Source organism: Oncorhynchus gorbuscha, linkage group LG11 (assembly GCF_021184085.1).
Source record: "Oncorhynchus gorbuscha isolate QuinsamMale2020 ecotype Even-year linkage group LG11, OgorEven_v1.0, whole genome shotgun sequence".
NCBI classification, from domain to species: domain Eukaryota; kingdom Metazoa; phylum Chordata; class Actinopteri; order Salmoniformes; family Salmonidae; genus Oncorhynchus; species Oncorhynchus gorbuscha.
In genome coordinates this window covers 33,389,565-33,412,681 of record NC_060183.1, presented here as the reverse complement: position 1 = coordinate 33,412,681, position 23,117 = coordinate 33,389,565, and the positions used below count along the sequence as shown (strand labels likewise).

At 41.0% G+C, this 23,117-nt stretch overlaps 1 protein-coding gene across 1 annotated transcript in view; it reads left to right on the top strand.

Annotated features, from left to right (window-relative positions):
• The window catches only part of LOC124048539 (cadherin-23-like), a 548,925-nt gene that overhangs the window by 512,829 nt on the left and 12,979 nt on the right, over positions 1–23,117 (top strand). The window contains exons 55-65 of the mRNA XM_046369416.1: positions 24–218; positions 430–543; positions 1,589–1,718; positions 1,920–2,183; positions 2,296–2,457; positions 2,815–3,071; positions 3,223–3,320; positions 7,210–7,410; positions 10,590–10,630; positions 10,778–10,838; positions 11,065–11,194. Of these exons, the coding sequence (XP_046225372.1) occupies positions 24–218; positions 430–543; positions 1,589–1,718; positions 1,920–2,183; positions 2,296–2,457; positions 2,815–3,071; positions 3,223–3,320; positions 7,210–7,410; positions 10,590–10,630; positions 10,778–10,838; positions 11,065–11,194 (1,653 nt within the window). The remainder of the gene's footprint in view (positions 1–23; positions 219–429; positions 544–1,588; positions 1,719–1,919; positions 2,184–2,295; positions 2,458–2,814; positions 3,072–3,222; positions 3,321–7,209; positions 7,411–10,589; positions 10,631–10,777; positions 10,839–11,064; positions 11,195–23,117) is intronic.

The window sequence follows — 23,117 nt, the reverse complement described above, 5'->3', positions numbered from 1 at the left end:
TGTGTCTGTCCTCCCCCTTGTAGGAGCAGCCCCCAGGCCTGCTGGTGTATGAGGTGTTTGCGACAGATGGGGATGAAGGGGTGAATGGAGAGGTGCGCTATGCCTTCCTCCAGACAGGAGCTGGGAACAGAGACTGGGATAACTTCCACATTGATGCTATTACAGGAGTCATCACCACCGCCATCAAACTGGACCGAGAGAAGCAAGCCCTGCACAGTGTGAGTGGAATGACTGGGCCCAATTCTAACTTGAGATATGCACTTGTAGCTAGCGACAACTTGAATCATACATGTACCTTCAAGTCAATGGGAGATATGCATTCAAGTTTAATGTAGGCCTGCCGGATTTCATGTCAGGATTCAGCCCAGACAGGAATGTGTGTATGTGTATTGTTTATGTCTGACTTAAGGACTGTGTTCTGTCCCTCAGCTGATTGTTGTGGCCTATGACCTGGGTCAGCCCGTGCCTTATGAGACCACCCAGCCCTTACAGGTTGCGCTGTTGGACATTGATGACAACGAGCCTGTCTTCTTTAAGCCCCCGGTGAGTGGAGGAGAGTTAGGGAGCTGGGCGGTGTCTCATGCAAGGAAGATGTCAGTCTGGGCGGTGTCTCATGCATGGAAGATTCCCGCCAGTCTGCCCTAATTCAGACTCATCTTATTGCAATGAAACATAGCCCTGGACTCCTCAGCTATAAGTATAACTCTGGGTTTATACCTTACCATTTGATACCTTACCATAATATTTTTTCTATACCAAGTATTTTTATGTTTCTTTTGTGTGATCAAACCACCTTTTTAAATCTCTAGATATTTGATGTTTGTCTGTGATTAGGATTGTGTTTTATTTTGTAGTTTTTTGTACTGTGTTTGTATATTAGTCAATAGCTTTCTTTATACCTAGCGCTAACATGCGTCCTTTGTCCTGATCTTGTCCACATTCTGATTGTGCCCACAATTTCAGAAAAATGCCAACAGATGGTATTACAATGTGTCTCATATCTGTCCATTGTGTCCGCATTCTGGCCACATGTTACTGATCCCTCCCTGTATGCAAATTATTTGACAGCTGTTATTTCAGAATAGTATTTATTTATTCTAAGACCCAAATTGATGCCATATGTAAATGGTGCCACCTGTCAATGATTTTAGAAGGCAGGATTATGATGTTTTAAATGGTTTCACTGTCCAGATCCATCTACAGGACACTTCTAAGACATCCAGATACAAAGCGTGCCTGGTCTGGAAGACATGATCACAATCGGCGTCTTTTAATCTTCTACACCTGTCTGAAAATGTGGGCATAATCTGAAAGTGGAAATGATCAGGACAGAAGATGCATGTTAGAACCAAGTATAAACAAGGCTAATGTCTCTGTTTCATATGTGTGACGATTTTGTCTTACATCTGGGCCATGTATCTGTATGTGTGCTCATCTATCTGTCTGTGTGTCTCTGTCTGTCTGTCTGTCTGTCTGTCTGTCTGTCTGTCTGTCTGTCTGTCTGTCTGTCTGTCTGTCTGTCTGTCTGTCTGTCTGTCTGTCTGTCTGTCTGTCTGTCTGTCTGTCTGTCTGTCTCTCTCTCTCTCAGCGAGGCAGCCTGCCGTACCAGACTCTGTCTGTGGCAGAGCACTCTACTCCAGGGACAGTAGTGGGTAACGTGACAGGAGCTGTGGACGCAGATGAAGGCTCAAACGCTGTAGTCTACTTCTTCATAGCAGGTCTGTGGAGAGGACAACACAACACTACGCTACACACACAGACACAAATAAACACACTGATTCATCCATACTGGACAATCCAGAAATATCAGTCCATTAGTACTACTACGGAATAATTAAATATATTTTTGGTTGCTGCATGTTGGTGCTGCTGTCTATTGAATATGGACATAACACTGATTTCCAATCGTGCCCTTATAGGGGGAGATACTGAAGGTAACTTTGGCCTGAGCCCAGGGGGCGTACTGAAGGTGAAGAAGGATCTGGATCGTGAGGACATCTCAGTGTACTCCATCATCATCAAGGCCTCCAGCCACAGGAACTGGGCCCCTGCACGGGGTCAAAGGTCAGCCTGGGGAAGAGCACTTGACCCCAGCCGTGACCCAACCCTGCAGGAGGTCAGAATCTACCTGGAGGACATCAACGACCAGCCACCACGCTTCACCAAGCTAGAGTACACTACAGGTACAGTACATAAACTGTGGGAGGGGTAAATGTGTGTGTGTGTTGAGGTTGTGTGTCTATGTGCATTCTCTCACTTTTATTCCCCCTCTCTCTATCTCTTTCTCTCTCTCAGGTGTGGCTGCTGATGCCAAGGTAGGCTCAGATCTGATTCGGGTACAGGCCATAGACAACGATGTAGGGAACAACAGTCTGGTGCTGTACCATGTCCTGTCCATTCGCTACATTAAACTCCAGTCCAATGACACTGAGGACATAGGAAACAGCTTCATCATAGGTCAGTCACTGCCTACTGCCAAGCATGACAATTATCTCCTCTGTGTTTGTATAGTATCCCTTGTTAATCTTTGATAACCAATGTTAGAATCAATTCAATTTAATTTCAGAATTGAGGAGATTAATTGAATTGAAAAGAAATTGGCCCCTGGCATGTTGTTAACCTTCAATGCCTATTGTTCCTTGATAACCAAGGTTGGGATCAATTCTATTTCAATCAAGGTGATGAATTGACTAAATAATTGAAATGGAATTGGGCTCCAACAATGTTGATAACCTATAGGGGATATATGTTTCAATTCTAAATATTGATTTGAATCACAGTGAAATTGACCCTGAACCTGTTGATAACCCTTAGGAGAGACAGATGGGATCATCCGTACCTATGACCTGTTCACGGCTTACGACCCGGGCTACTTCGTGGTAGAGGTGTTGGCACGGGACCTGGCGGGCCACAGTGACATCGCCATGGTGGGCATCTACATCCTGCGGGATGACCAGCGGGTGAAGATCGTCATCAACGAGATACCAGAGCGGGTACGACAGTTCCAGGAGGAGTTTATCAACCTGCTGTCCAACATCACCGGAGCCATTGTCAACACGGACGATGTGCAGGTAGGTAAGGGTGTGAGGGATGTGTGAGTGTGTGTGCATGTGTGTGCAAGTGTGTGTGTGTGTGTGTGTGCATGCATGTGTATAAAATTACGTATGAAATGTGTATCTCCTATAACCCCCTTTGTCATTCTCTTCTTCTGTTTCTGCTCAGTTCCACGTGGACAAGAAGGGCAGAGTGAACTTTGCCCAGACAGATGTGCTCATACACGTGGTCAACAAGCACACCAACCGCATCCTGGATGTGGAAAAGTCAGTTGCTGCCTGGCAGTATAGTTTATTATCATGTTATTACCTATAGAAATATAATTACTAGAACGGACAGTCCCCATTCCCATATTTAATGTAGGTTCTAAATGAACCAAGTAAAAACTCACGGACGATTAGTAATGCTCAAACCAAGTCTATTCACCCACTGGGTCATATAGTTGCATAAGACAAAGACATGTTTCCAAACAAAGACAAAACACCCTGATTGAGTCATATCACAGTTTACCTATTTGCTTATGGTTTTGCCTACACCCAGTGACATGCTTTTTAAATTATATGAACAAAAAATATAGGAATGGCAAGCAAGACAAAATTAAAAGGGCCTAGTTATATAACCAATATGAATTTGGAGGGCAAAAATTATTACATAATAAAGCATTAGACCTCTCACTAAAGTCATCAGTCATACAAACATTATACTTAAATCCAAACTGGTTCTCTAGTAGATTGGTGGGAATGTCCCACCCCATGTTCAAGAATGGCCTTTTCTCTTTATTCAGATTACAACTGCTCACTTTCGGTTGTTTGAAAAGGAAATATTCTCCAAAATATAGTTATTTTTCAAACAAGCCTTAGAAAGTTGGTTACAATTTCAGTTTAATCCACCTGTAAAGACAGAACAAATAATACAACAAATATTGTGGTTAAACTCAAATATATTAATTGATTTAAAAAAAAACATTTTTCGAAGAAATGTTTTTAAAAAGTATAATTTTGTGAACTATATCATAAATAGGACTGGTGGAGGTATGTCACACATGCAGCTAACACAGACAGATGGAAATGTCTGCTCTACCCAAAATACAACCAACTAATTGCATCATTGTCTGTCGGCCCAACATAAATGGTTAAAGAAAAGTGTGATAAATAAAAACATATACCAATTTCATTTTAAGGACCAAAAAATTGACAGCTGTGCCATATAGATTGCAAAATAGTTGGGAAAAATTGCAAAATAGTTGGGAAGAGATTTTCGATATACCCATTCCATGGCACATGGTTTATGAATTGACACGCAAAACAACGCCAGATTCAAAACTTCAAATATTTCAATTTAAATTAAAACACAAAATTCTTGCAGAAAATAGAATGTTATATATATGGGGGATACAATCTTCCCAGCTCTGCCGATTTTGCTGTGAGGAAGCAGAGTCATTAGATAATGTATTTTGGTACTGTCTGTATGTAGCTCGTTTTTGGTCACAGGTCCAGGAATGGCTGAAGAATTGCGACATTTGCCGAGAACTAACGCTGCAGATAGCAATACTGGGTGATTTGAAAAGCCATAGTCAATCAATCAATAATATAATAATTATTTTAGCAAACATTTTTCTCTTTAATTTACAATCTGTAGAAGCTATGAGAATATAAATTTTGTGAAGCATCACAGCACATAAAAAAAATTGTAAAATGTATATAGGTTCAGAAATGTTGAGAAATAGCACAGTTACAAAAATAAATCAAACTGGATAGACATCAGAAATAGAGGAAGGACTAAAAACAAATCAAATCTAACTATGGTAAAATAGATTGTGTCTGTAAAATGTGTATAATGTATAAACTGAAGGTAGAAGCCTACGTGTTATTGTATATTAATTTACTCCAATTGGGGAAGGGTGGTAAAGGTTTGCGGGGAATGATACAGGTATATTAAAAATTAAAAATTAATTTAAAAGTATGTACAGTGGGGCACCAATTGTGCAAGTTCTCCCACTTAAAAAGATGAGAGAGGCCTGTAATATTCATCATAGGTACACTTCAACTATGAGAGACAAAATGAGAAAAGAAAATCCAGAAAATCACATTGTTGGATTTTTAATGAATTTATTTGAAAATTATGGTGGAAAATAAGCATTTGGTCAATAACAAAAGTTTATCACAATACTTTGTTATATACCCTTTGTTGGCAATGACAGAGGTTAAACGTTTTCTGTAAGTCTTCACAAGGTTTTCACACACTGTTGCTGGTAATTTGGCCCATTCCTCCATGCAGATTTTCTCTAGAGCAGTGATGTTTTGGGGCTGTTGCTGGGCAACACAGACTTTCAACTCCCTCCAAAGATTTTCTATGGGGTTGAGATCTGGAGACTGGCTAGGCCACTCCAGGACCTTGAAATGCTTCTTACGAAGCCACTCCTTTGTTGCCCGGGAGGTGTGTTTGGGATCATTGTCATGCTGAAAGGCCCAGCCACGTTTAATCTTCAATGCCCTTGCTGATGGAAGGAGGTTTTCACTCAAAATCCCACGATACGCCCCATTCATTCTTTCCTTTACACGGATCAGTCGTCCTGGTCCCTTTGCAGAAAAACAGCCCCAAAGCATGATGTTTCCACCCCCATGCTTCACAGTAGGTATGTTCTTTGGATGCAACTCAGCATTCTTTGTCCTCCAAACACGACGAATTGAGTTTTTACCAAAAAGTTATATTTTGGTTTCATCTGACCATATGACTTTCTCCCAATCTTCTTCTGGATCATCCAAATGCTCTCTAGCAAACTTCAGACGGGCCTGGACATGTACTGGCTTAAGCAGGGGGACACGTCTGGCACTGCAGGATTTGAGTCCCTGGCGGTGTGTTACTGATGGTAGGCTTTGTTACTTTGGTCCCAGCTGTTTGCAGGTCATTCACTAGGTCCCCCCGTGTGGTTCTGGGATTTTTGCTCACCGTACTTGTAATCATTTTGACCCCGTGGGGTGAGATCTTGCGTGGAGTCCCAGATCAAGAAAGATTATCAGTGGTCTTGTATGTCTTCCATTTCCTAATAATTGCTCCCACAGTTGATTTCTTCAAACCAAGCTGCTTACCTATTGCAGATTCAGTCTTCCCAGCCTGATGCAGGTCTACAATTTTGTTTCTGGTGTCCTTTGACAGCTGTTTGGTCTTGGCCATAGTGGAGTTTGGAGTGTGACTGTTTGAGGTTGTGGACAGGTGTCTTTTATACTGATAACAAGTTCAAACAGGTGCCATTAATACAGGTAACAAGTGGAGGACAGAGGAGCCTCTTAAAGAAGAAGTTAGAGGTCTGTGAGAGACAGAAATCTTGCTTGTTTGTAGATGACCAAATACTTATTTTCCACCATAATTTGCAAATTAATTAATTAAAAATCCTACAATGTGATTTTCTGGATTTTTTTCTAATTTTGTCTGCCATAGTTGAAGTGTACCTATGATGGAAATGGCAGGCCTCTCTCATCGTTTTAAGTGGAGAACTTGCACAATTGGTGGCTGAATAAATACTTTTTTTGCCCCACTGTATGTGTATGTATATGTATATATATTTTTACCAAAAAAAGACATGGGGGATTGGAAATGTTTTAGACAATTACATTGATGGAAGCAACAATCTTTTCGCAATATTAAGCTGATCCACCCTTAATAAAAATAAAAAATAAATATGTACAATAAAAATAAATAAAATATATGTTTCCACCAGCCCCATTATATATATTCCATTTGGGTGTGGTGTCCTCCTTCCCTCTATACATTACATCTTTATTGCTTGGCAGGAAGTCAAGTGATGCGGCCAGTAAACTGTTCCTTAATGTGACCTGACCTCAACCCCCATTCCTCACTAAACCACCTCTCTCCAACCTTATCAGTGACTGCAACAATGTGATTGCCTTTCCTTTACACAGTACATTCCAAGCTTAATTGCCACACCATTAACATTCCTCCTACAGATAACCATTAACTTATGGTGTAGAAACCAGACTATGGCACTCATTATTTCAAGTTTAGGAGTCAGAACCCATCATAGTAGTTATATTTCTATGTCACTACATTGTTACTACACAAAAAACATGTTGAATAAATATACTCCTCTTTGTGCTGAGCCCATTGTCTCCCCTTCCCTGGTCTTGTGATGGACAGGGTGATTCAGATGATTGATGAGAACAAGGAACAGCTGAAGAACCTTTTCAGGAATTACAACATCCTGGATGTCCAGCCTGCCGTCAGCGGGAGAGCACCTGATGACCTCACTACGCTACAGATGGCCATCATTATCTTAGCTGTGTTGCTCTTCTTGGCAGCCATGTCATTCATCTTCATGAACTGGTACTATCGCACAGTGTAAGAGCCTCCCACTGTAATTCAAATCAAATTGTATTTGTCACGTGTCACAATTAATGTAGAATTTACAGTGAAATGCTAGCTAACGAGCCCTTCCCAACAATGCAGAGTTAAAGAAAAAAATTACAATTGTAACGCAAGAGGAATCAAATAAAATACACAAGATTGGCACTACAGTTGAAGTCTAAAGTTTACATACCCTTAGGTTGGAGTCATTAAAACTAGTTTTTCAACCCCTCACCAAATTTCTTGTTAATTAACAAACAATAGTTTGGCAAGTCGGTTAGGACATCTACTTTGTGGATGACACCAGTAATTGTTCCAATAATTGTTAACAGACAGATTATTTCACTTATAATTCACTGTGTCACAATTCCAGTGGGTCAGAAATTGACACCAAATCAAATGTTATTGGTCATACACACATGGTTAGCAGATGTTAATGCGAGTGTAGTGAAATGCTTGTGCTTCTAGTTCCGACCGTGGAGTAATATCTAACAAATAATCTAACAATTTCACAACGACTACCTTATACACACACAAGTGTAAAGGAATGAATAAGAATATGTACATTAAATATATGGATGAGCGATGGCCGAACGGCATAGGCAAGATGCAGTAGATGGTATAGAGTACAGTATATACATATGAGATGAGTCATGTAGGATATGTAAACATTATATAAAGTGGCATTGTTTAAAGTGACTTGTGATACATTTTTTACATCCAATTTTTAAAGTGGCTGGAGATTTGTGTCAGTATGTTATTAGCAGATTCTCAATGTTAGTGATAGCTGTTTTACAGTCTGATGGCCTTGAGATAGAAGCTGTTTTTCAGTCTCTCTGTCCCAGCTTTGATGCACCTGTAGTGACCTCGCATTCTGGATGATAGCGGGGTGAACAGGCAGTTGCTCGGGTAGTTGTTGTCCTTGATGATCGTTTTGGCCTTCTTGTGACATCGGGTGGTGTTTGCCCCCGGTGATGCGTTGTGCAGACCTCACTACCCTCTGGAGAGCCTTATGGTTGTGGGCTATAAACAGCTGGGAAAATTCCATAAAATGATGTCATGGCTTTAGAAGAATCTGATAGGCTAATTGACATCATTTGAGTCATTTGGAGGTGTACCCGTGGATGTATTTCAATGCCTACCATCAAACTCTTTGGTTAACATCATGAGAACATCTAAAGAAATCAGCCAAGATGTAGACCTCCACAATTTCCAAACACCTGAAGGTACCACGTTCATCTGTACAAACAATAGTATGCCAGTATAAACACCATGGGACCACGCAGCCATCATACTGCTTGTGCAAATCAATCCCAGAACAACAGCAAAGGATCTTGTAAAGATGCTGGAGGAGACAGGTACATAAGTATCTATATCCATATCTTCCAAATGGACAATGACCCCAAGCATACGTCCAAAGTTGTGGCAAAATGGCTTAAGGACAACAAAGTCAAGCTATTGGAGTGGCCATCACAAAGGCCTGACCTCAATCCCATAGAAAATCTGTGGGCAGAACTGAAAAAGCGTGTGCGAGCAAGGAGGCCTCACAAACCTGACTCCGTTACACCAGCTCGGTCAGGAGGAACGGGCCAAAATTCAACCAATTTATTGTGGGAAGCTTATGGAAGGCTACCCGAAATGTTTGACCCAAGATAAACTATTTAAAGGCAATGCTACCAAATACTAATTGGGCGTATGTAAACTTCTGACCCACTGGGAATGTGATGAAAGAAATAAAAGATGAAATAAATCATTCTCTCTACTATTATTCTGACATTTCACATTCTTGAAATAAAGTGGTGATCCTAACTGACCCAAGACAGTGAATTTTTACCCGGATTAAATGTCAGGAATTGTGAAAAACTGAGTTTAATGTATTTGGCTAAGATGTATGTAAACTTCCGACTTCAACTGTATATACAAGGATTACCAGTACAAATCAATGTGCAGAGGTATGAAGTATTTGATGTAGATACTGTATGTACATGACGGCAGGGTTAAGTGTCTAGTCATCAGGATAATAACAAAGTAGCAGCAGCAATTGATGAGTGTAAAAGTGTGTGTGTGTGTAATATGTATGTATGTGTGTTTGTGTTGTGTTGGTCTGCGTGTGTGTGTAATGTGTGTGTGGGCGTATGTAGTGTGCATGAATGTATGTGGCTTTTGTGTGGGAGTGTCAATGTATATGGTTTGTATAGTCTAGTGAGTGTACGTAGGGTCAGTGCAAGATAGTCAATTAATGGTACCCAGTCTTATCGCTTGGGGGTAGAAGGTGTCTTGGAGCCCGTTGTTCCGAGAGCCGATGCTCCGGTACAGTTTTCCAGACGGTAGCAGAGTGAACAGTCTATGGCTTGGGTGGCTGGAGTCTTGAGCAATTTTTTGGGGCCTTCTTCTGACACCGCCTGATATAGAGGTCCTGGATTGCATTGAGCTCGGCCCCAGTGATATACTGGGCTGTTCGCACCACCCTCTGTCACCCTTATTGTCAAACATAGCATACTGATCCACTTTAACTTATACAATCCAATAAGCTTACTCATACTTAACCACTTCATTTTACAATATGTTCTTGTGTATCAAAGTATAGATTGCTCTTTCACTTCATCTCTATCGTCCTGGTCAGTTCCTGGATGGGAGACCAGATGCTGCTGGAAGAGGTGTTGGAGGGCCAGTAGGAGGCACTCTTTCCTCTGGTCTAAAAAAAAAATATATCCCAATGCCCCAGGGCAGTGATTGGGGACACTGCCCTGTATAGGGTGCAGTCTTTCGGATGGGATGTTAAACGGGTGTCCTGACTCTCTGAGGTCATTAAAGATCCCATGGCACTTATCGTAAGAGTAGGGGTGTTAACCCCGGTATCCTGGCTAAATTCCCAATCTGGCCCTCAAACCATCACGGTCACCTAATAATCCGAGTTTACAATTGGCTCATTCATCCCCTCCTCTCCCCTGTAACTATTCCCCAGGTCATTGCTGCAAATGAGAACGTGTTCTCAGTCAACTTACCTGGTACAATAATGGATAAATAAAATAAATAAATATATGAACATGTTTTTCATGTCAACGGAATTTGTAATGGTGTTACTTCAAACTGGCTATGATAGATACTTTGACATGGCTATGTCAGGATGTTGAACGTCTCACCACCTGTCTGTGTGTTTTTCTATGCTACAGACACAAGAGGAAGCTGAAAGCCATTGTAGCAGGATCCACAGGTGAGAGACAGCACCGAGGGGAAAGTCCCTGCAAGCCTAACAGCAGGATGTGGCAAACTATGGACTAGTTTGATTAGCTGTGTGTGTACGTGTGTGTGTGTGCGTGATTGTAATTCATAATTCACCTGTTTGTCTTCTGTCTTCCAGGGAAGCAAGGTCTCATGGACATCCTGGATTTGCCCAACACCAATAAATACTCATTTGAGGGGTGAGACAATAGATGACAGTGTTTATGCATTTTAAAACCTACAGTACTTTATTGCATTTGACTCATGTCATTGATATGATGTATGTGTGGGCATATTCCTTTTGCAGGATCACAGATACATGCAGTGCTGATCTTAAATATCTGACAGTTGTGTATACAATATTTAATAAGACTGATGAAGTGTTAGCTGTGTAAGGTTATAGCTAAGACTGTTGTTGACTCTCAGGGCCAACCCTGTGTGGCTAGACCCGTTCTGTCGGAACCTGGAGCTAGCTGCCCAGGCAGAGCATGAAGACGACCTGCCGGAAAACCTCAGTGAGATCACTGACCTGTGGAACAGCCCCGTGCCTACTCACGTGAGTACAGCTATTAAACAGCGGCGGTCGGTGCCGTTTAAGATTTCATTCATATTCCATTTTAACATTGATAGGTTTAGGCTACTACACGATACTCAACTTTTCCCTACAACCTAGCCTATGAATGAAAGTTTACAACCTGGTGCACACAGGTTGAGAGAAAATGTTGTGGTGACAAATGGACAGGCAGTGACACATTTAATACCTCCTTCACACTTACCTGTATCTAGCTGATCTAGGGGGCAATCATAAGTCCAACAGTTGCAAACAATAATTTTTATTAGACATATTCAGGTATGTTTATCGCCATTTTGTTCCATTTGCTTCCATTTAAGAAATGTCTTTCAACAGAATTGGCGGAATGAATACACCCCGATCACGTGGAAAGACAGTTCACTTTTCATAGCAGACATATTTTATTCCTTCTCGCATCTATGCACTCTCCTCCTCTTACCTTTTCCCTTCGCTTGTGGACTTCAATGCACAACACATCAGCTGTATGAGACCAGGTGAAAAAAACCTTTCCAAGCAAAACCATATTATAACCGCTAAACACAGCCTACATCGTTGTCACCATACTTGCTATTTGTAACGTCATAGTCAACATAGCTAATAGACCTAATGCGTTAGTAAACCCGCTACAATCATGCAGTCATGATAGAGTCAGTAAGCAGTTTAGCAGTTACACCAGCGGGCCCTATTCGCAAAAAATTAGTAAATGTGTTTAAAACTGTTCAACTATTGTCTCTTTCTCTCTTTGAGTCAACTACCCACCACATTATATGCACTCTAGTGCTAGCTTGCTGTAGCTTATGCTTTAAGTACTATATTTATTATCTGATCCTTTGATTGGGTGGACAACATGTCAGTTCATGCTGCAAGAGCTCTGATCGGTTGGAGGACATCCTCTGGACGTTGTCATAGTTACTGTATAAGTCTATGTAGCGGAGGAGAACCCTGAGCCTCCTAGGTTTTGTACTTGAAGTCAATATACCCAGAGGACAGATAGATGTTCTCCGGTAGACCTTCATTGCAAAATAGTGTGTTTTAATCAATTATTTGGTGACCTGTGAATACTGTAGATTCAGTATAGTTTTAGGATAACTTTAATAATGTTATACCATTTTTATTTTTATGAAATTCACTGAAGAGGATGGTCCTCCCCTGCCTCCATTGAGGAGGCTCCACTGCTATCTATGTATGTTCATGCATTTCTATGAGTACACCCAGCAAACCACAATTGGTTCTGTGAAAGCTCCCAGAACATTCATTAGGTTGTGAAAAATGTTCTCCTAACACAAAAACTGTCCAGCCGTGCTGATGATTACGCAATGTTTGTAAAAAACTTTCGCCATGTTGCTAGAACTTTCCCAGAACACATTTTGTCTGTTCTTTAAAGGTTCCCAGAATGTTTCTTTAGGTTGTGGGAACAGTCTGGTGGAAACACTGCGGGGACATCACAAAATAATCTGTCAACTTGTACGAATGATTGTGCAATGTTTGCATAAGGGTGCAAAAACATTCCCCTTATGTTACAAGAACATTCCCAGAGCACATTTGTTATGTTCTTTAAAAGTTCCTAAAACATGTATTTAGGTTGTGGGAACCTTGTGTGGATATGACATGATTTTGGTTGCAAAAACACTAAAACTGTCCAGTTGTGCTAACATTCAGACAATGTTTGTATCAGGGTGCACAAAACATTCCTTCGATGTTGCAAGAATGTTGACAGAACAGCCTTTCTAAGTTATTTAAAGGTTCCCAGAACATTTCATTAGGTTGTGGGAGAAGTGTGGGTACATTACTCTTTAAGGAATACCTAGGATAGGATAAAGTAATCCTTCACACCCCCCCCCCCTTAAAATATTTAGATGCACTATTGTAAAGTGGCTGTTCCACTGGATGTCATAAGGTGAATGCACCAATTTGTAAGTCGCTCTGGATAAGAGCGTCTGCTAAATGACTTAAATGTAAATGTAAAAATTACAAGATATAGGTTGCCAAAGCACAAAATATCCTCAGCTGTGATGACATTCATACAATGTTTACGTTACGTTGCACAGGGCATTCCCTTAATATTTTCACATCCAAATATCTCTCTAGTGGTCCCCCCAGCGTGAGTTTTTTTTATGAGCGTGATGTCTGAATGCGCTCACTGTTCCAACATTTGATTGTCACGTAACAGGACAGTTAACCCATGCTGCCCTCAAACCAATTAGCTTCCTGCTAATTATCTATGTTTCAACTTGTCAATTTCAAATTATTTTCAACCAACAGTATTAATTTCAAACAACGGTTTGAAATGAGGTGCGTTCCACCTACTCATTAATTCACAAAGAAGTAGCCCATTTCACTGTGCCAGAAAATTTACATCTGAGGCATGCTATTTTAATTTAAGATGAATATTAGCTAGCTGAGCCGGACAAAGTTCTCTCTTTGATGAGAGCACAAGCACTCCCCCAGTGTTTCCCCAGGTCAAGTATGCAAGCATTTATGCATCTCCAGTCAGAACCTTCCCGAATGTTTTACCCCTGGTGCATTTTCCGGCTGGCGCCCCCATTGCCTTCATTGCTGTTTTCCTTACTAATAACTATTTTGGACATTTGTGTGTTCCTATCAAAGTAAGTGGCGTGCTTTATTATGTTAGCATAATAGTTTCTGTATATCGTGTTATGTTGTTTCTTCTGTAGCATACCTTATGTAGCTATATATGGAGCATAAAGTATTCTGTGCTTATGTAGCTAGCAACATTCTTGTATTAGCTTCTGTTGTATCCTTTGAAGCTGCCCAGGCTTCATCATGACCATGGCCTGTGTATTAATTTGGCTTGTTTAGCATAGCCCTTCTCTGCACTGCCCTGCCCCCTTTTGGAGCTCTTCAGTTACTGTTTCTTACTGTGTCTTATATCATTCATATTTATGATTTTGTTCATTCAAATGATTATTTTTATAACAGTGTTATTATGTGATATTATGTGTTAAGTGTTATGTTACTTCATTTTAATATTGGTTTATTGCTATATCCTGATATTGCATTGTAATTACTAATAATTCCACTTTATTCTGTACTTTCAGAAACCGCACACACAAACTATTGAATATTATTTGCCAACATCATAACTCGAATTGGACTTCTTTCTTGCCAAAGAAAGAGGCCAGCTTTTGTATGCTGGCAACATACTCTTTGAACAGCACATTTGAACATTTTACTGGAAGAAAAAACAACAAGAATAGACATAGGCATATATGTAATGGTTGTCTATTTTATTAAAGTATTGGTAGTGGCTGAACAGCAAAAATAAAAACAAGTTTTACTAGAGGGAAAAAAGAACAAGAAAAGGCTGACAACTCATTAATATGCATAACCCATATTTCAATATTCAGTGATTGAACAATAAAAACTGCATTCCCACCCCCCACCCCTTGAGCAGCAGTTTGGGGGATTTGCCGTGCATTGAGGCGTAGGGGATTGTCTGCAGCCCCAAGTTGATGAACGCCGAAGGGTGTGATGCTCCTCCAGCAACTTTCTCATGAGGTTCTCTCTGTGCTATTGGTAGGTAATCACCTTACCTATGGGGGAGAGGGAGTGGGGAGGAAGAGGGAGTGGTGAGGATGATGAGGGGGTAGATGGATGAGATATTGTAAATGTAATTGCATTTTGGAACTGTATGTGATTTGTATGTCAAATTACAAAAACATAGTTCCGTAATCGTCTCACCTATTAGCTGGTGGTGAACTATGTGGTCATTGAGGACAGCAGTGTCGATTAGATGGAAAAAATATTTTCTTGTACCACTTGTTTTCAGAGCACATTCCACAAAGCTGTTTATCATGTCCGCCTTATCCAATGCCCCATTTTTAGGTTATAGTCAAGCACGCAGTCTGGTTTGATGTTTCTCTCTCCCGTCAGGTGGTCCAACTTCCCAGTTGCCAACATGATTGCTGTATGGACAGTGGAGAGTACACGGATGTCTCGTTTGTCATGCCACTTTAGTGCCAGCTGTTGACCGTTCTCCTTGAACTCCACCTCTGCATCTTCCTGCTTCCGAATGCCGGCATCCCCTTCCTGTTCAACAGGATTGTGCCACAGGCCCATGTGCTGTTGGAGAGCAGATGCTGGAAGAGTGTGGGACTGCTGTACCAACTGTCCACATACCAAGTGGGCCCTTCTCGAGATGAGGAGCCAGCATTATTATCACCTCATAATGTAGGATGTCAGTGTTGGACCCTGTGTAGTCTTAATGTCCTGGACAAATCCTGTCTTCATGTCACATATAATAAAGAACTTGACGCCAAAGTTGTGCCTTTGTAGGGAATATATTTACGGAATGCCAGCCTACCCTTCCATAACATCAGGGTCGTGTCACTACATAGGTCCTTGTATGGCACAAAGACCCTACAAAATGCTATGTTATTTTGTGTAATTTAGGTTGGTAACAGCATTGTTGATGAAATGCAGGCATTGCAGCAGAACTAGGAAGCAGTCTTAGGGAAAGACTTTGGCAAAGAAGGGAGTTGCAAACATAGGATCCGTGTGCCAGTATTCCCTTAAGGAGTTCACCAGGAAGGTGTACATTTAACTAATTGTGGTTGTCACACATTTAGCGAGTTTCCCCTGATTCTCTCTTCTCCTGTAGTTCCAAGGCATAGCAATTGGTCTCCTCCACTATGTCTCCCACCAGCTCCTCTGTCAGAAACAGCTTGAAGCACTAAGCCTCAGAGGCGGATGGCAAGGGGCTCACTCCAGACTGGGACTGGGACTCAACAGCAGGGTCAGGGAGGGTGAAATGGCTGGCGGCCTTGCAACAATCGCAGACCCTCCGTACTTCACCCACTGTTTGTCTGCCTCCATCACCACCAGCATCTTCAGAGGGACTTTGTCGGTGGGAAAGGGGTCCTCAGATTAAGGGTTCTCAATGGCCAATAGGTTGCGAGCAGCTCTCTACTGTCAGAACCTGATACTTCACTTTCATACTCGGCTAATTTCAAAATGTACAAAATCTCTAGAATTTTTATCTACCTTTCCAATTACTTTTAGAGTTTGGGATTAATTTGATTAATATTACGGTGTTTCTATTCCAAGGAAAACAAAAAAAACTATTATTTTCCATTGGGATTGAACAGAACATATGGCGCTGTACAATGTGACGGTCGGGAGTACAGTACTGGGCTATTTAGCAAAAGAATCCAGTGTCCTGCAGGCACGCGGGAGACTGGGGTTCAATTCCCCAACAGGGAGGAAGGAGTATCAATATTTGTTCTTAACCGACTTGCCTAGTTAAATTAACATTACACTAAAAGCATAACATTTCTACACCCTAATTTTCTAATTCTAGTCTAACCTATACCCAAATGGAGAATCAGTTCAAATATACATCTCATTGATTTATCAAGACCTGTCCCCATGCTTGCCTCATAGTAGCACAAAACAGTGCTAAAATAGTTGTAGGCTATTGCTCCAAATCATATATGCTCTTTAAATAAATAATACCCACACCACTTTTAACAGCACATTACTCAACACTAGTGAGACTCATGTCACCTAGGTAGGCCTACAGTATATCTGAAAAATATTACTTGACTCTCCGCCAAGTATTTTTATCATTATTTTATTAATGAAAGCATAAAGATGCCATTATTAGTTATATTGTTTTAGTTTGAACATGCAGACTGGCACTAACAACAGAACATCTGGAACATTTCCCTAGTCAGCGCCATTATTAGTGCAATGCCGCTTAAAGTGTTGCCAGTGTGGCAGGGTGGGGGTCCACCCCCTCTCCTTCCTCCTCCTCGCGTACCCATGAGCTAGGTCTGTCTTCTGTGCGCGGCTCTGCGGCCCATCCCCTGCCCTCGTGCGCTTTCAGTGGATATTGCTGGAGAACAGCAAGGCAGTCCCTTTGTGTGCCACTCGGGAGCCATGACCAATCTGACTAAAATATATTTTATTATATATTCTGGTTAGACTGTAAACTCTCCTTCCAGACCCACATCAAACATCTCCAATCCAAAGTTAAATCTAGAATTGGCTTCCTATTTCGCAACAAAGCATCCTTCACTCATGCTGCCAAACATACCCTTGTAAAACTGACCATCCTACCAATCCTCGACTTCGGTGATGTCATTTACAAAATAGCCTCCAATACCCTACTCAACAAATTGGATGCAGTCTATCACAGTGCAATCCTTTTTGTCACCAAAGCCCCATATACTACCCACCATTGCGACCTGTACGCTCTCATTGGCTGGCCCTCACTTCATACTCGTCGCCAAACCCACTGGCTCCATGTCATCTACAAGACCCTGCCAGGTAAAGTCCCCCCTTATCTGAGCTCACTGGTCACCATAGCATCACCCACCTGTAGCACGCGCTCCAGCAGGTATATCTCTCTGGTCGCCCCCAAAACCAATTCTTTCTTTGGCCGCCTCTCCTTCCAGTTCTCTGCTGCCAATGACTGGAACGAACTACAAAAATCTCTGAAACTGGAAACACTTATCTCCCTCACTAGCTTTAAGCACCAACTGTCAGAGCAGCTCACAGATTACTGCACCTGTACATAGCCCACCTATAATTTAGCCCAAACAACTACCTCTTTCCCTACTGTATTTATTTTATTTATTTTGCTCCTTTGCACCCCATTATTTTTATTTCTGCCTCTTAAAAACATCCCCACCGCATGGTGCTGCCATCACCATGCTTCACCGTAGGGATGGTGCCAGGTTTCCTCCAGACATGACGCTTGGCATTCAGGCCAAAGAGTTCGATCTTGGTTTCATCCGATTAGATGAACTCTGGAGCTCTGTCAGAGTGACCATTGGGCTCTTCGTCGCCTCCCTGACCAAGGCCCTTCTCCCCAACGGACGGACAGCTCTAGGAAGAGTCTTGGTACTTCTTCCATTTTAGAATGATGGAGGCCACTGTGTTCCTGGGGACCTTCAATGCTGCAGAAATGTTTTGGTACCCTTCCCTAGGGGAGTTCTACAGACAATTCCTTCAACCTCATTGCTTGGTGTTTGCTCTGACATGCACATTCAACTGGGGGACCTTATATAAGCAGGTGTGTGCCTTGCCAAATCATGTCCAATCAATTTAATTTACCACATAGGTGGACTCTAATCAAATTGTAGAAAGGATGATCAATGGAGCTGAATTTCGAGTGTCATTGCAAAAAAAATTCAAATTAACTTTTTTCTCTTTGTCATTATGGAGTATTGTGTGTAGATTTATAAGGAACACATTTCATTTCATCATTTTAGAACAAGGCTGTAAAGTAACAAAATGTGCAAAAAATCAAGGGGTCTGAGTACTTTGAATGCACTGCATTTCGATCACTGGTGCTGTAATGAATTGTAAATAGTAATGCTATTAGCTAATTCACATTATGGTTTCTATCAGCCAAGAGGTAGTTAAATATGATGGCTTGTGTTAGCTCACTCTTTCATCACTTAGCATTAGAACTAATATAGCCTACGTTATTTGATTTGGATGGGAATTGTGTTATGCTGTTACAACTTCCGTGAATGTCTGAACATTGCATCCAACAATGAACATAAGCAGTTACAATCAGTCACTTTTATTTAGAAAAATGCATCCTATAGAAATGTATAGAACCCTATACATAATTTATTTTCAGATTAGCTCATCAAATGTACATGTACAGAACTGAACACAACCCCACTGTAGGAATATGTGGACATCACTACTGATGGAACTATATTTTAAATGACTGTGTCAGGTCATGTCTTCGTAACAACCTATAACCTTTAAACATAAATTAACAAAATGCATAAGGCATCCCTGTCCTTTGGCTTGCTGGCTTTAAACTGTCATTACTTGAAGTTGAAGAATTTGCAGGCCATCTTCAGTTAAAGCTAGTTCTCATAGTTTCTGAAATCCAGCCTTACTCTCCCGGGGCTGAAAACAAGTCCTTGAATACTGAACAGCCTTACTGAGGCAGCTGTTCAGCACCACTGAAAGTTTTGAGCAACTGTTATGACAGTGTTAATCAGTTGCATTTAGAGTAACACCATACAGATATGGTTTGGAACATACACAGTCTAATTTTTGAGCAGTTAATCAACTAACTACTATAGACCAAGAAAGTCACTGATGATGTGCAGAATTTGTCTTGCATGTTGTGTAATCTGAATACTGGAAGGTTGTTGACAATGTAGGCACTGATGCTGTACTCACCAAAACAGGTGTATGTGAAAGACAAATACATGCACTAATGAATCAGTAATAATAGCCATTATAATAGCCTAAAGTTAGGGAAAGTTCTCAAAGGAAAACCTGCGTCATATCTAATGTTTTTGAAAATATTAGACACACTGCTGTATTTCCAGATGTAATATTTTTTTACAGGAGTGTTTTTGAAAGCATACACTAAATTGTTAATCCAACATAGTCTAGATTAGAAATTATAACGATAACATCCATAGTTATGTAGGGCGACCAACCCGACACTCGATTTGTTCCATTTTCTTGACTACCAGCGGAGCAAGCTGGAAAATCAAGCTCTTGGCAAAACCCAGTCCGGAAAATAACGAAAAAATATTTTTCCTGAGAAAAGCCTTCAATGCAGTTATTTGCTATTCTTTCAGTTAAATTATGCCCTCCAGTTCTGCTTCAACATAGACCTCCCCAAAAGCAGCCATTGTTGTTATGATTTTCGACTTTGACTACAGGCACTTCTCATTGTTGTAATAAATTGAACCACCCCCACAGAGGATCAGAGGACCCTGATTGGTCTGGCCGTATGGTGGAAGGAGGGGAGGGGCTCAAACGGTTTCAATCTGGTCGTGGCCAGACTGTATCCGTGTAGTGAAACAGAATGTAAGCTCGCGAGATCAGGGAGCTAGGATATTCTATCAACGTCCCACCATCAGTTCTCAGGACATTAGCTGATGGTCCTAAAGAAACGTTCTCCCCCCCAAGAAATGGCATCATTACAACATCACGTCATGTTACTGTTGCCGGGCCTATCAAGGCCATGATTGGTGTACCACTGGGACAGACACAGTGCTTTTATCAGTGTTTTGAATGTACATATTTGACATACAATATTACATTGTACGTCCGTCCAGTCTCTGTTTTGTTCCATAACCTCTTTGGCCGGGTCTGGTACCTCTTGTGGCATGAAAAATTATTTTCACTTTTTGCAGTGTAAAAGTTATAATATTTGAGACCAACGCGTAGCCGTATCTCTCACAGAGCTACAATGAGATTCACTGTCTTTCTGCGATCTCTCTCTGCTCTTATAGACATGAGCCTGCAACTCTCATCTCTCCAGCATTGCACTTCATTTATTTCCTTATAGAATCATAGCCGTGCGTAGGGTTCTGGAGGAGCTGCAGTATACCCCTGATAAATTGAAATACATTTGCCAAAGTTATAGCATCTGTTACTGCTGATAAATTGGCGCTGCAGTGGATAGCAGCCATTTGACGGGCTCCCGACCCATTCTGCTATTTTGTGTGTGTTTCTTTACGCTGATCTTAACTTCTTTTGTACATAATGTCTCCGCCATAATTTACTATGACCGAAAACAGCTTCTGGAGATCAGAACAGAGATCACTAACCTCGATTTGGATGGCAATTTATACTTCAAGGAGTCGGCAGCTCTGGACGTTCTGCTTACTCTGGACCAGGCCCTAATCCCCGGGACTCAAAAGAGGAAGTAACGGCGCAAAAGAAGCAGACGAGCCGGCTTCCTGACGAGTTGGCATGCAAATAAACCGCCTCTACCCTCCGTTCTGTTGGAGAACTTAGTCACTAGAGAAAAAAAACTGGACGATCTCCATTCAAGACTATGGTACATGAAGATCTGTAATATTCTAATGGCTCAACGAGGACATGGATAATATACGTCTCGCTAGCTTTTCCATGCATCGTCAAGACAGGTCGGCAGCCTCGGGTAAGATGAGGGGGGAGGGGCGTGTCTCTGTTAACATCACCTGGTGAGCGATCGCTAATGTAAAGGAAGTCGCAACTTTTTGCTCGCCTGAGTTAGAATACCTCATGATAAGCTCCAGGCCATACTATTTACCAAGAGAGTTTTCATCTATATTTTTCGTAGCTGTCTATTTACCACCACAAACCGATGCTGGCACTAACACCGCACTCAACGAGCTGTATAGGACCATAAAGTAAACAAGAAAAGGCGCTTCTTGTGGCCGGCGATTTTAATGCAGGGTAACTAAAATTAGTTTTAGCTCATTTTTACCAGCATGTCACTTGTACAACTAGAGGCGACGCAATTAGAGATGACTTTTACTCTACACACAGAAACGCATACAAGGCTCTCCCTCACAATCCCTTTCACAAATTTGACCATAACTTCCTGATCCCTGCTTACAAGCAAAAGCTCAAACAGGAAGCACCGGTGACACGCTTAATACGGAAGTGGTCCGATAAAGCGGATGCTAAGCTACAGGACTGTTTCACTTGCACAGACTGGAATATGTTCAAGGATCCATCCGATTACATTGCGGAGTTTACCACATCTGGGTCATTCTATCAAAATGGTAGCTTTTTTGAACAGCTAACTTTTACAAATGTTTATTATTTTTTAAAATCAAAACTTAGTCAGATAATAGTTAACCGCTTCACATTATAAATCAAAATAAGACAGTTTAATATATTTGTACTACATTACATAAAAAAATGCTTGTGCTGCCTTTTTGTCACTGGTGTTACCGACATTTTAGATGACAATTCAGGCTTTCTAGAAGGTCATTTCAGTCTTTAATTTGCATATATAATCAAAGAGAGAAAAGGTTAATGATAATGCTAAGAAATTGTTTGGATTAATAATAATTCATTTTAAACATGCAGTTATTTTCTGACATTTTCTGACATTTTTATTGTGTTTTATTGTAACATTGGAAAAAAATTAGGTTGAGTCATCAAAATGGAATGATCATATCCTTGAAATGTTTACTAATGAATTTAGCAACAGTTGGATAGATACAACAAACATATTCAATTCAATTGGGAGACTGATGCCAGAACACCAATATGTCATACAGTAATACCAGTGACGCAATGTAACACCAGTGGCACAATGTGAAACCAATGACAAATTTAAGATTATTTCAAACAAATTTTATCAATTTATTAGTAATACTTTAATTTACAAATAATTTCAGATTTCATAAGATGGGTTGATTTAATATGAACAATAAAATGAGGGTTATTGGTCAAAGAGTAAGACAAAAGATGAAGCCTAATTGACTAAAATGTGTCTTTGATAACACAACATTGTCATACAAACATATAAAACATGTCCACTAAAACACTAACATTCAACAGGAACTAAAATTGTTTTCCTAACCACACTGATACGAAAACATTTTATGCAGTAAAACATGTTCATGGAATTTGTATTGTTCTTCACATTTACTTCAGATATGTTTGCCATGTTATGGTGTCTCGTCCATCTCTTATCATCTCTGAGCCAATCTCCATTGCTTTCTAGCTACTGACGTCTTCTTCACTAGTAGCCAGTTCACATCTGCCATTTTCAGAGTCAGGTGCTCCTCCAACTACTTCCAGATACTGTGGCAAAGTTGAACTGATCTTTTGTTCACTGTCAGCAACTCTGGCATCAGACAAACAATCTGATCATCCCCATACCAGTTGATATCATCTCTTGTCCTTGGCCAGTAGAACTTGTTGACACCATTCCTGTGCATGCACTTTACTTTTACATTATGTTCTTCAACCTCCAGTATAATGCCAGGGTATGGTTGTTCGTTGTAGTTCACGATACACCACTGTCCACTGTGATGAGACTCGATGACATCTGGACAAAGTGGAACTGAGGTGTCCAGATCGATGACATCTGATTGATGTTTAGGTGAGAGATCACGGCCATTAGCCGGCATTATCGGGAGGGTGACTTCTTGGAGTCCATAACATGGGC